Source organism: Mytilus californianus, unplaced genomic scaffold (assembly GCF_021869535.1).
Source record: "Mytilus californianus isolate M0D057914Y unplaced genomic scaffold, xbMytCali1.0.p SCAF_17, whole genome shotgun sequence".
In the NCBI taxonomy this organism is placed as follows: domain Eukaryota; kingdom Metazoa; phylum Mollusca; class Bivalvia; order Mytilida; family Mytilidae; genus Mytilus; species Mytilus californianus.
The window spans coordinates 2,382,763-2,396,617 of NW_026262659.1; the positions used below are offsets into that span (position 1 = coordinate 2,382,763).

At 33.1% G+C, this 13,855-nt stretch overlaps 1 protein-coding gene across 4 annotated transcripts in view; it reads right to left on the minus strand.

Moving 5' to 3' along the window:
* Positions 1-13,765, minus strand: part of LOC127726209 (sorting nexin-25-like) — a 49,006-nt gene extending 35,241 nt beyond the window's left edge. For 3 of the 4 annotated variants that reach the window (XM_052233506.1, XM_052233503.1, XM_052233507.1), the window contains exons 1-7: positions 13,715-13,765; positions 6,806-7,127; positions 5,910-6,070; positions 4,640-4,771; positions 4,002-4,174; positions 1,783-1,969; positions 1,031-1,104 (exon numbers count right to left, since the gene is read on the minus strand). In XM_052233506.1, coding sequence (XP_052089466.1) covers positions 1,031-1,104; positions 1,783-1,969; positions 4,002-4,174; positions 4,640-4,771; positions 5,910-6,070; positions 6,806-7,033 — 955 coding nt within the window. In that variant the 5' untranslated portion in view covers positions 7,034-7,127; positions 13,715-13,765. The other variant, XM_052233504.1, reaches the window with a different exon arrangement.
* Between the last annotated feature and the right edge of the window lie 90 nt (positions 13,766-13,855).

A 13,855-nucleotide genomic window follows, 5' to 3' on the forward strand; every position in this document is an offset into this window, starting at 1 on the left:
GTAAACTATCGAAGACTCCGTTTTTCAAGATTTTTTTTTAATATTTTCACTCGAGGTTTCAACATTATTTGTTGTGCGTAACAGAAGTTCCAAATGGAAATTTTTAACTTTGTTATAATCAATGGGGCAATACTATCTGTTCCTATTTGAACTTATATAATAAAGGAACCTCTATTTCATGACAACTGCACATTACTAGTAAACATCGGCTACAAGATTGGTGCCAACGTTATTCATTTTATACAAGTAGACTGGAAAGGCAGGGAAAAAATCCAATTTAAATTACAATAATAAAATAAGTTGTTATCCTCATCTGTGGATTAAACAACAGCTTGTGTAATGGCTTCTTTATTTACTTTCTTTTTAAATATGAAAGATCAAAAACTACAAATAGGTTATTGTAATTATCATATAATATAAATTAGAAGATGTGGTATGAATGCCAATGAGACAACTCTCCATCCAAGTCACAATGTATAAAAAGTTAACAACTATAGGTCAAAGTACGGCCTTCAACACGGAGCCTTGGCTCACACCAAACAGCAAGCTATAAACGGCCCCAAAATGACTAGTGTAAAACAATTCAAACAGGAAAACCAATGGTCTAATCTATATAAAACAAAGTTCATAAGTTTTAAAGTGATAACCAATCTAAACATTATTAATAGAATATTGAGAAAACTTCAAACTAAAAGCCAACTGATTATTGTTTATTGTGTATTCTTCCTGCTTAAATACATGTGCTGAGTTTTTAACGATGTATGTAACAAAATGAACCTCTAAAATTGTTTGGCAAAAAAAAAAATATATATAAAAAAAACGAAAGACTATTCTCAAATAAAAAGGAAAGAAAACAGTAAAAATTATATTAGGTGCCAATGTCGAAATGACTTTAAATAGGTGCTGATCTGACTAGATGCTGATTTGACCAGGTGTCGATTTGACTTCTTCTATAGGTACTGAATTAACCAGGTGACGATCTGACTTATACCCCTTTAAGAGGGGTGTATGTAGATAATAAACTGCATACCAGATATAGGACCTTGTTCTTTCTTCAGATTATCTATAGTAGTAGCATGAATTATTTCTGTTAGGATGTTGTATCTGTAAAATAAAGGAAGAAAGTGACACAGATGCCCACGCTTGTATTTATGCAAGAGTACATGTACTAATTCAAAACTATTGATATTTTGATTTCTTTGAACCTTAGTAAAGGGGCAAAACACAAGTGAAAGTGACATCACCTAAATCAAACTTGATATGTGTTTGGTAGTTACATGTATAAGCACCGTCTAAGTTTCATAACATTTGGTTGATTATGTTTAAGTGCGGAAACAGAAAATTCACCAATTTTTTTCCATTTATAAAGGGACAAAACTTAAGAACAGTAAGAGAGACAACTACCAAATTCAAACTTGAACTGTGCTGTGTTTGGTGGTAATAAGCATTGTGTTTAAGTTTCATAATATTTGGTTACGGCAAACTAAAGTTTTGGGATGTATGGACGGATGTACAGATGGACATACAGACAAGGGTAATCCTTAATGTCCCCCTTGCGGGAGCATGGTAATAAATAACTGTTCATATCACACTTTTTTTCACATTCAGGGGTTTAAAATAGGGTAATTCGGTGGGAAGCAGGAACCACACATATTCTTATTTGCCCTTGCGGGAGCATGGTAATAAATAACTGTTCATATCATACTTTTTTCACATTCAGGGGTTTAAAATAGGGTCATTCAGTGGGAAGCAGGAACCACACATATTCTTATTTGGCCTTACCTGATTTGTTTAAGTTGTTCTATATCATTACACTTATCAATCAGTTTTATAAAATCTTCATAGGTGGCAGCATAGGTATATGTCTTCTTCGTATCCTCTGACAGTCGCTGACGATAATCAATGTAACTTATTAACTTCCTGTTTATGTAATCGGGGTCACAGAGCATGTCTACTGCTGGTTTTACAACTGCAAGTTAAAAATAATCATAATTCTTAAAACATTTTACCTGTTTTATGTGAAAATAGTTTCAAGCAGCATACCTATAATATTACTTACTACTAGAGGTCAGTCAATATTTAAAACGTATCCATTCATATATGATATGTTGACGTTTAGGTATCTGGAGATATAACAAAACACAATATCTGATCCTGAGATAAAGTCTATGTTACGTATCAAAACTCTTTAAACTTTATTCTCCTAATGTCATGGAAACCTATAACTAAAACAATTATACAGTTTTACTGGATTGGCAATGGCGGTGTTTTACGAAAAGTGGTTTCTATCATTAGCTGACGTAGGCTTGTAAAAAAACAACAGATATGGGGCAGTGGCACAAAGACAGTAAAAATTACCAAATGCAACACAGAAAAAAAATCCTATGCAAGCCTGGCCATTGAGTTTCAATAGCAAAGTTCTACAAATCGTTCCATTTTACTTTCTCACCTGTATTCATTAACTTGAAGTACTTTTTGTTTTGACATAATGGACTTGATATTGGAGGCCAAATAAATCATTTACCGCCCCTACCTTTGTGATGGTTTGTCTCCCCCTTTTTGTTATTTCATGCCTGTTTTATGGTTTTATGGTTTTTACCATTTCCAGTAAGGAGTTGAGTTTGCTTCATTTCTTGATCTTGCATTACCTTACATTTAGAAATGTACCATTTGGAAATCTTAAGTTAAATGACATTCTGTGTGGCTCAAAATAAGGTGCACTCGTATTGGTTATGTTCCGAACGCGAGATAATTAAACTTGGGCATTTATATTTGTTATACACATAGTGACACGTACCTCGTAAGGGCAGCTCCCACAGATATTCAACGATATTTCACTCAAAGAAAGTACAACATATTATTTTAGTATGTCCCCAGATATGTATATGTCAACGCACCTGATACGATTGGATACGTTTTAAATTGACCGACCTCTACTTGCACTGTAAAATTTCATGTGCAAATGTACATGAATTCTATGATGATGGCAGATTTTGGAAAATTCCGGTAAAATTCATTCACATTCTGTCTAGACTCTAAAGGTAATTAATAGAAAGCATGTCATAAAGTTTAGACACTTAACCTCCAGATGTTTGTTTAAAGGTCATTGACAATTATGGCTGGGTGAAGCAGATCACTTACCAGATGTTGGTTATACTGTCAGTTAATGTGGAACAGGTCACTTACCAGATGTTGGTTATACTGTCAGTTAATGTGGAACAGGTCACTTACCAGATGTTGGTTATACTGTCAGTTAATGTGGAACAGATCACTTACCAGATGTTGGTTATACTGTCAGTTAATGTGGAACAGATCACTTACCAGATGTTGGTTATACTGTCAGTTAATGTGGAACAGATCACTTTAATGTGGAACAGGTCACTTACCAGATGTTGGTTATACTGTCAGTTAATGTAATAGAGGCAGAAGATAGCAAGGGGACATTCAAAACTCAAAGAGAAACTGACAACCCAATGGAAAAATACGAAAGACGACAAAAAGACTAACAAGTTCTATAAACACTACATAGATAACTAAAGAATGAGCGACATGAACCCCACCAAAAACTTGGAGTTATTTCAAGTGATCTGGTAGTGTAGGCAGATCCTGCTCCACTAGTGCCATCTGTTGTGTTTCTTATGGTAAATACAAATTTAGTGATAAGTCTCATTTGGTGATGTCACAATCGAGGAAAAGAGTACTGGATTGTGGTTATGACAATTGGAACATATCTGTGACACAGACATTCCATTAGGTCAACCAACTCATAATGGTGTACTTTATCATTCAAAGGGGTGACCTTTAACTTTACCACTTGGAACTCTTGGTTCAAAAGATTCCTTGTAAGCAGCAACTCTCTAAAGGATTGTTTGCTATTTTATGGATGAGCTGAGAAATGATGGATACATGAATAACGAAATGTTAATATTTCCTGCAGTCAATTTTGTACAAGTTCAAACTGTATAATGCCTGGATAGAAGTATAATGTTCACATGACTTACCAGACCCTGTTAATATTTCCCTCAGTAAATGTCGTAGACTTATACAACCTCTATAGTGGCTGGGTAGAAGAACGATCAGAAAAGCATCACACAATTTTCTTAGGAATTCTAGTTCAGTGTCCTCATTAGCTAACCATGCATGGAGAATAAATTTCCTTTGATCTGGTCCCTTGCTTGAGAAATAAAATAACAAACATTAATAAGTTATTGTTGTATTTTAACTTAAATCATTTAATTTTCACCTCGGAATTAATTTATTTTCATGCATACACTTATTCTCAACATGTCATTTTTGTTATATGCTTTTATGATCTATATTTGTAAAGTTTTTATCTTATTTCTCATATAGTTTTGTACAGGAAATCAATCAAATTTCAAAAATCGGCAAACAGGAAGTGGCTGCATGTACACTCTACAACTCATCATTATCAAGCTGAAGACCAAATATAAAATCATTCCCATCCATGGAAGCAAATGAAACGTTGATGGAAGTTTATACCTAAGATCTTTAGGATGGACGGCAAGTCTGGCGGTTACTAGACCTCTTTTCATACCTTCACACGCAGGTAAGAAGTAGGACTGTAGGGCTTCTTTAATTTTCCTTCAAAATCCTTGGTTTAGTGACTGTTGTAAATTACCTTGCAGAACATAGGCGTATTTTGTTGAAATGTTGATATGTAAGTTCCATCACGTCCTGGGTCATCACTTTTACTTTGTCTATCTTTGACAGTCGTGTACTTAAATTCTCTAAGACAACCCACATGTCATTTCTACAAAGAGAGAGAGAGAGAGAGAGACATTACCGTCACTTTATCTATCTTTGACAGTTCTGTACTTAAATTCTCTAAGACAACACATATGTCATTTCTACAAAGAGAGAGAGACAGAGAGAGATTACCGTCACTTAATCTATCTTTGACAGTTCTGTACTTAAATTCTCTAGAACAACCCACAAAAATAGTGACATTGTTTGAACAATAGCAGAAATATAAAAGAGAAACATTATCATCATATCATTTAATCTCAAACTGTTAAATCTAAACAGTGATTAAAAGTTTAATTTCCTTTAAAGAAAATCTTGTATGTAATGCTAGCAAATTGGTAAAGATATTAGTGACTTTATTTAAAGATGTTTTTTGTTTGTGCTAAATGATTTTTATACTTCTCAGTAAAACTTATATGATATTTTTATATGATTGCCAATGAGACAACTCTCCACAAGAGACCAAATGACACAGAAATTAACAACTATAGGTCATCTTACGACCATCAACAATGAGTAAAACCCATATCGCATAGTCAGCTATAAAAGGCCCTGAAATGACAAATGTAAATCAATTCAAACAAGAAAACTAATGTCCTGATTTATGTACAAAATAATGAATGAAAAACAAATATGATATACAGCAACAAAGGACAACCACTGAATTACAGGCTCTTGACTTGGAACAGGCATATACAGAATGTGGCGGTGTTAAACATATTTGTTGGCGCCAAACCCTCAGTTGATTTGTTGTTACCTCATGTAGCAAAAAAGTATTAACAAAAATACCAACTTCCAAGGTAAGTTAAAAAAGAGGATGTCCATAAAACAGGACAAAATCAAACACTCAACTTTATAAATCAACCAACGGAACAAATGTAAAACAACTGTCATATTCCTGACTAGGTAAATGCATTTTCTGAGGTAAATGGTGGGTTAAATCTGGTTTTACAGCTAGCTAAACCTCCAACTTGTATAACAATTGTTTACAGTTCTGATATATTGACAAAATAAAGAGACACAACATTTCTGTAGGAGCCTGGTCTGGGTCTTATGAACTAAAATGTCAAAAAAAGGTCAGAGTCCACCTATGGGATAACTCATAACATAAAATCACTGATCATGTACATGATGTAATAACTTACTTAATAGCATTTGTTGCTGTTGTTTGATCCACAGACAGCTCTGTGTACCATGATAAAATAAAATCTCTGATCACAAAATCCATTACTTCTCTTACTGCATTGTCAATATTACGAGACACAACTACTTTCTTCTGTTCTTCTAATGTTTCTGATTTCTTTTCCTATTATATAAAATTTATATTTACTTGGTAGACTTTTGCACTGAACATTCTCATGATTTAAAGATAATATATGAAAATGATAAAACCTGTTAAAAGTGGTCATAATCATGATAATGGGCATGTTGGGCAATACTTCCAATAAGCAATCAATTGATGGTTCTGAGGTATTGGCATTTTTGAAAATCTTGTATGATTGACCAGTTTTGCGTTTACGTTTTTTTTCTATCTAGTATCTATTATACTTGCATGTTAATAAGCAAAAATGCTAACATTGGTAAAAAAATTGTCAGTTTAAGGGCAGTATCTCCTATAAAGGAGCTGTTTGATAATTTTTTGTGAAATGGATTATGAGTATTAAAATCTTGGAATTTTGAACAATTTGTTTTCTGTATCTCTTATCGTTTTCAAGATATACATGTATGACAATAACTTGCATTTGACCCTTGTGTTCTATTTTAAGCCATGGCAGCCATACTAGTTGATGGACAGAAAATAAAACTAACAAACTATAATCTACACACCCTAAGCATCTATCATTTTAATTATTTCTTCAGTTGATTCAGTGGTTAAGGAGGAGATCTTTGAAAAAGATGATGAACGACAGCCCAAGCTGGTACTGTCCTTTGGCCAGAAAAGATACAACATATGTACAAGTGGAATAGCTTAAATCTATGGAAACAATTCAATATTTGATTTAAATACCAAAGCACTTTATATGAAAGAAAAGACTGTTACCATCATTTTCTCCAACAACTCCTTGATGTTAGCTGGTTCTGTAGGCTGACTGGAAGGTTTGTACTGTTTTCCTCTAACAAGGGACCATGACACACTCAGGTATATCCCTAGCACTCCTACTGCTGTCATAAACATGAGGAACAAGGAAATAAACAACCAATCATAATACTGAAACACTGCTGCTATGGAAATGGCAACACTCATGAAAATTATCTCCCTTGTATTCATAATGATGTCAGTTAACTAGGCAGCTGTCTGTTATACCATTATAAACAGATATATGATCTTTTTATCAATCAAAATCATTGTGCATCTTGTTCAACTGAAAAGTAAATAATCATATCTTACATTTTTTCATATCTAGTCATTTCTGTAAGCATGTTGTGATTATGGCGAGTTCTGCACACTGTACATGAGCAGGATAATAAAATTTCTAGTATTTCCTTATCAGACATGTCAAATCAATAACGAAGGGGGACAGGGAAGGGGAAGGGAGAAAGGGGGAGAGGGAAGGGGGAAAGGGGGAGAGTAATGCAAATAAAATTTTATAAATTTGGTGTGTCTGAAGTGATATTTAGGAATTACTTTCATCATCTTTATCTTCATCAGGAATACTCAAACTCCAAATGTTCAAAGCCAAGGATGATTAACTACTTGTTATAAGTGTTGAGGAGCATATGACTTAAGGGAACTAAAAAGAATAGCTAACTCCATCACCTACGGGAGTTAGAACCTTAGCCTTATAATTAGTTTCTTAATAATTTCTTAATTCATCAATGGCAAATTTTTGAAATGAGTGTGTATTGGCACGTTCAATCCATCTTGCTAACAAAAATGACTGATTTGAATTTGAGAGAATTTGTAAACTGAAAGTTATGATACTATCCAATATTGATGCACATGTATTACAAGTACAGTGTAACACATATCTTTGTCATTTTCACATGTTTTCCTCCAAATCATTTTCTTTCTGTTTGTTCATTTATATTTTGTTTCTTGTCCAATATAGTTATCTTTTTGCCCACATAGGAATGATGAAAAAACATAAAACATTCCAATTTTTCTAGCCAGTCTGCCTAAATTTACCCATTATCAAATAATATTATTTTCCCTTAAATTCCTCAGGGCAAAAGAAACCTTTCTCAATAAAAATTAATTCCAAATTAAGACTTCCCCAACTTATCTGATTGCCAAATGACCTAGACTAAGTTTTTTATGTAAAAACTTTCAAAATGACCACCCATAACACTCTGATAATCCTCTGACAGCAACTTAACAATACAAGAAAAAGAGAAGACATCTGTAAGTCAACTTATGGTCTCCAACAATATTCAAGTGTCTATACCCCATGTTAAAACTCTTTGTTATTGTTACGTTAATGCACTTCAATGTATGCTGGGACTATGTATACATGTATGTAGTCAAAATACAACTTGAAAACTTTTATTCGTAAACACTGCAATGCTACAATATTGCATACATTTCTTTTTAATCTTATTTACACTGATGACAGTTTCTACACACCCAGTATGTGCTTTTGGGAACATCATTTTTTAGGCCGACGCATTTTTGGTGAAACCACTCGTGGCAGCCATCACAACGAATGATGCAGCAATGTGCAGGTCGGTTTTGCAGACTAAACAGTTCCAATCTGCAATATCCTTTTTTTCAAGTTTAAGCCACTTTAAATGTCTGTCATGCTTCAGGTGAAAAATATTTTCAACTCTTGAAATGTTTTTTATATTTTTCGTCCAAATTTTTTGTTGGAAACATGTAAAGTTGTTTTATGTTGTCTTTTAATATCATTTCATGTTCGTCCATTACTGATGTTACATACAGAAGTTCGCAGTATTTTAGTTCACTGCTGTCAAACTTTGCTTTTGATGTATCAATTTTTCGAGAACTGCATTTGTATTACTGTATAAGATTTGATTCTTGATATTGTTTTAATTTTGATTCAAACGCATCTAAAGTTTAAACTTTTCATCCAAAACAAATTGGGTAATAGGAATCACTTCATCCATTGTTAAAAGTATAATCGACAGTAATAAGGGTAGGTGTGCAGTTAAATACATAGAAGTGAACACTTTTATTCTAAAAAAAAATATTGAATTAATATTAATTACCATCAATTACGTTAGAAAAATCAATAAAAAAACACCAAACAAAACAATCTTTGTACTTATGAACTCAAATTCGTTTTTTCAGACTTTTTTTAGTTTCCCACATCTGCGCAGAAATCTCTTTCTTTCTTCCGGTCCCGTTTGTCACGAGACTTTGAGTAAAATATATATTTATTAGTCTAGTAAAATATAGGAAGAAGCACAATAACAATTTCATTTTATATATTCTTTGATATGAAAAAAAACGTTACCTGATGATAGCGTTTCTTTGTTTACATTGAAAATGACGTCACAAAAAAATTCCCTAACAACAGGACCAACGTCGGAAACGTTTCCATATTCCTGTTTCTTTTTTAACAGATTCTGAAGTTAAAAAACTAATGTATACAGACTTGTCCCCTTTCACAGGTAACGCCTGCCTCTTTTATTATTGTCTGTCACACAGTCTGTGACATGTATACTTAAAGTTGGGACAAAAATAAGGGAAAGCATGAGATTTATATCATATATATGATGCTTGCTGATAATTTCATTTTTTCAATAGTTTGTTCATAATGAAATATCGATGAAATGCCAAACTCACTGGAAGAAATAAATTACAAGACTTGGTGGTAATTAAATCAAGTCAATCAAAATTCCACCCAAAATGAGATTGAGAAAAGCGAATCCGGGTCCGTTGCTCCCATTTATGTTCTCCCCCTTTCACTTTCTCGCCCTTTTTATTGGTTTTGTGTTTAATAATTTTGTAATCGAGTTTTGGTAAGTGTATTGCTACAAATATTTTTTTTTCATTGTTTTCAAAATAAAGTGACATTCTGAAAATGTTTTTTGTGTTGAATAAATCTTTAATCATGTATTGGTTAGAGAATTGCTATAAATATATATTTTTTCCATTGTTTCAAAATAAACATGATAAAGTGACATTCTGACAACATTGTTTGTGTTGAATAAATCTTGATCATGTTTTGATTAGTGTATTTGTATTGCTATAAATAATTGGGTACGAACGTGTAGGGTTGCGAACAGACTTATTGGGCGAATGTGTAGGGCGTGAACGTGTAGCAAAAGGGACCTGATACTGAGAAAGGTGGTGTCGATGGGCCTTTGATACATAGCCTCATAGGTTTGAGGTCAAAGCCCACTAATAGCACTATCAAATAGTCCATCAGAGCTCCAGATAAGCTGCGTATTTGCGTGATCACGCAATAAAAATAATTAAAAACCCAATGCAATTGCCCATTGCAGGGTTCAATAACCCAATTAATTCAAAGGAAAACCCAATTATATGCCAAAAACATGGGTTTTTAACGCTTTTATTCGCTATCGTTTGCGTTATTTACCCTTACTTGATTACAGTCGTCGCGTAAATCTATTTTTATAATATTTATAATTGGAGATGTCCTTTCGTTCTAAAAATAGAGCCCTGCATCAAGTAGCTGTAATGGGTCCCTGTTGAAATTTTCCGTTGCTCAAAAGGTACACGTGTTTATGAAAAGATTTCGATCTTCTCGGCGTTTATCCAATTAGCGTGTGACATGCTGTCATTTTTTTTCGAATTGCTCGGGATTTATCGCAACATACAATGAATTAAAACGAAAGTAAATGTCCGGTAAAAATATTGAATAGAAGCATGTTTTCGGCTTCTTTTTGATAGCTGAGGGAAAGTTATGATGATAACAAGACTCAGCTAGTGATTTTAGGAAGCGGCCATAACGAGAACATTGCTAGAGCGATAAACACGGGGTTCCGTCAAAAACGAAATCAGTTGGAAAAAGTGAAAGGCCAAATCAATTATGACATGATATGTAGTTTGAAAGCATTGGAAACCAAAAGTTCTGATAAGGGACAACTTAACCCAGATTTATGTAAATTGAATTAAACGAAAACAGTTTATATATTATTTTTTTCATTTTAGTTGATGAGTGAATACACATATATCCGTTTTTTTACGTCAATGCAGCTTGACACTTTTTTTGTTTTGGTCTAATTGTTCTAGATGCTTAAGATAGTTGTCTTATTGGCAAGTGCAGTATAACATTGTCATTTATTTACTTGATGTTGCAGAATTATTTGTAAGAATGTGGTCTCCGTCATTATAAACCACCCTATAAACCTCAAGGTTTTGGGGTATATCTTAAATCTGGAAACTACTTTTTTATTTTTATTAAAAAGTAGATCTCGCAAATAGGTGAAAGGACTGGCAAAACTTTCTTACAGCACCTAATTTTCACATATATTACACAAAAATCTAAACACTTAGCCACACCTACCCCAACTATAATTAAACTGTAGGGTGATCATATGGGATCTAGAAAGGCAATTAGTTCCTGTCCAACTAGTGACACCAGCTGCAGTTTACATAAGTTTTGAGAAAATACAAAACTGACAGAACGTTTAAAACGGGACACAAATTAAATGTTCAATTGCTCGTCAGTAAATAAACCAAATAAAACAGCTAGCACATATTCTACAAAGAAAGAAACACATTTAAGATGGAAACACATCTGGGGTTGAAATAATGTGAATATAACATGCCTAAATATTCAATATTGTGTTGATGAAAAAACCCAATACATTAAGGAGCTTGGTGGTGAAAAACCCAATTTGATATTTGCTTGAGGGGTGAATTGGAATTGATAATGCAATTAAAAAACTTTATCACCCAATTACATAAAAAAATGGTGGGTAAAAACCCCAATTTGTGAATTCTTATCTGGAGCTCTGGTCCATCATATTTAAAAAAAAATCTTATTGAAGGTTATGCAATCATGGGCAATACAAATCTTTTGTAATGGTGTCCAGATCTAAATTTGCCAAATTTGTATGGTCCATCATAGATATAATAGCCATAGATAAAGTACTCAGAATTTGTCACACTGAGCCCCATGTAGTTTCCTTTGAAATATCAAAAGCACGGCACTGCGCGTAGTGGCCTATGATGTAGATGATATCTGCCAACATCCTCCCAATAGACTAATTACTTATCATAATTATTTTCAAATTATCGGGCACTCGTCTTATCAGCTGATAATTAATATGCATTACCTGTCTCAAGTAAAAATATGCCGTGAGGCGGAAGCAATAAAAAGCGTCTGGTTGTTAAAGTTGTTCGGATTGTAATTTATTTGGAGAAAAACGGTCAACAAATGAAAAGGTTATGCTTATTGTTGAAATAATAAACTAAAGAAATCATGGAAAATGGACTTAACAGGTATGTAGAATCAAATTGTCATAGTACTTGTATCGGTTGCACTCGGGAAAAGAGACCTGTATGATTGAAAAGAGGACAAATAGCGTTAACTGATGGTATACGTGATTAAGAGGTCGAACCTGGTCGAATTTTTCTATGGCGAGTTAAAGAAATTTCTTTTTTATCGAGATTCAAAATAGTGTAATCATATTCAAAGCCAGAAAGTAGAAATTATAATATTTTAGAAAACAAAAAAAAGAATTTTACAAGTGTTGAAACTTTCTGTCGTTATACACCTACGGTAACACGAAGTTTTTGAAAATAAAGAGAAAAACGGAATACATTATAAACTTATTAAACGCCGTTTGGTCAAGAAAACGTATGTGACATACTGTATACATGAAATGATTGGGAAATAACACAATAATCATATCTTTGATTTTTTTTTCTTCAACAATTATAATACCTTTATGCTTCCAATTTTTTGCTTGTCTTGCAATTTAATAGCTGATGGTATAATCTGATTGTCAAATTCATTTTTGAAACAAACAATATATAGATTAAGCGTTTTAATGGCTATGATAGAATGAAAATATAGGTCTTTTGTCATGTGTCATCCTTCTTACAGTTGTGTTAGAGGCGTTTTTCGTACTATACATACAGCTATATATCCCTCCGTAAGTCTGCCCGTTTAGTTGTCGGCTTACTTTTGTGTACTTTATTTATATGACTTCTTTGTTTTGTTTTTGGATTTCATAACGTTCAGTGGCAAATATTTGATGCATATTTCAGGACATCGATCACCTTGACTTGTATTTTAAGCATGCATATAAACATTCCAAACAAAATGCGAAGCAATAACACCTTGTATAATGAAAGTTATTTACAAAATAAAACTGTATCAAATAACCTTTTTACAAAAAAATAATTATACTCGCATTTCGAGTAGTCTTGAAAAATACAAATAGATTTGTAAGTTTGTCTCTCATTCTTTTTTCTTTCTGGCATTGCTTTATGAAAAATTTCAACTTTCAGGAACTACCATACATGAGAGTCTTCTACGCTGTGTATGTCGTTTATGTGAAGAAAATAAAGCTATTCCTCAAAAAGGAAAGCCAACCCCAAAGGAAAAATTTGAGAGAGACGTAAAAATTTCGCTCAAAATTGACTTTGCAAATGATCAACAATCTTTGCATCCACCATTTATCTGTGCGGCATGTAGAATTAAATTATCGAAGTGGAGGAAGAATTAAAAAAAGAATGACATCTTCCTCTTCCGATTCACAATTTATTAGATATCGATCGACGGCAATTGCCAATAAAGTCTAATTAACACCAAGCGTGACATGTATATAATAAGAGGGTGACAAAATTTCGGCATATATCATCTGCGTTTGATGTGGGTCGAGTACTTTATCTATGGCTATTATATCTATGGGTCCATTGACATTGTAATTTTCCCTTCCCCAGTCACTGATGAATAGTTAATTGATTTCTTTGGGTTGCAAACATCTGAACAACCTCTGACTGATTCTTCTGTAATGCTTTATCAATTTATCATATACACTGTTATATAGCAATTTAAGCGTTACTAACTATATACATCTTAGTAAATAAATAAGAGCAAAAGCTGTCTGCAAATTCAGTTCTCGCGATGTCACGAAAAAACACGAGACTAAAATTGGGTAAATTTTATACATAATTAGAAAACGAAGTTAAAAAAATACCCTCATTTTG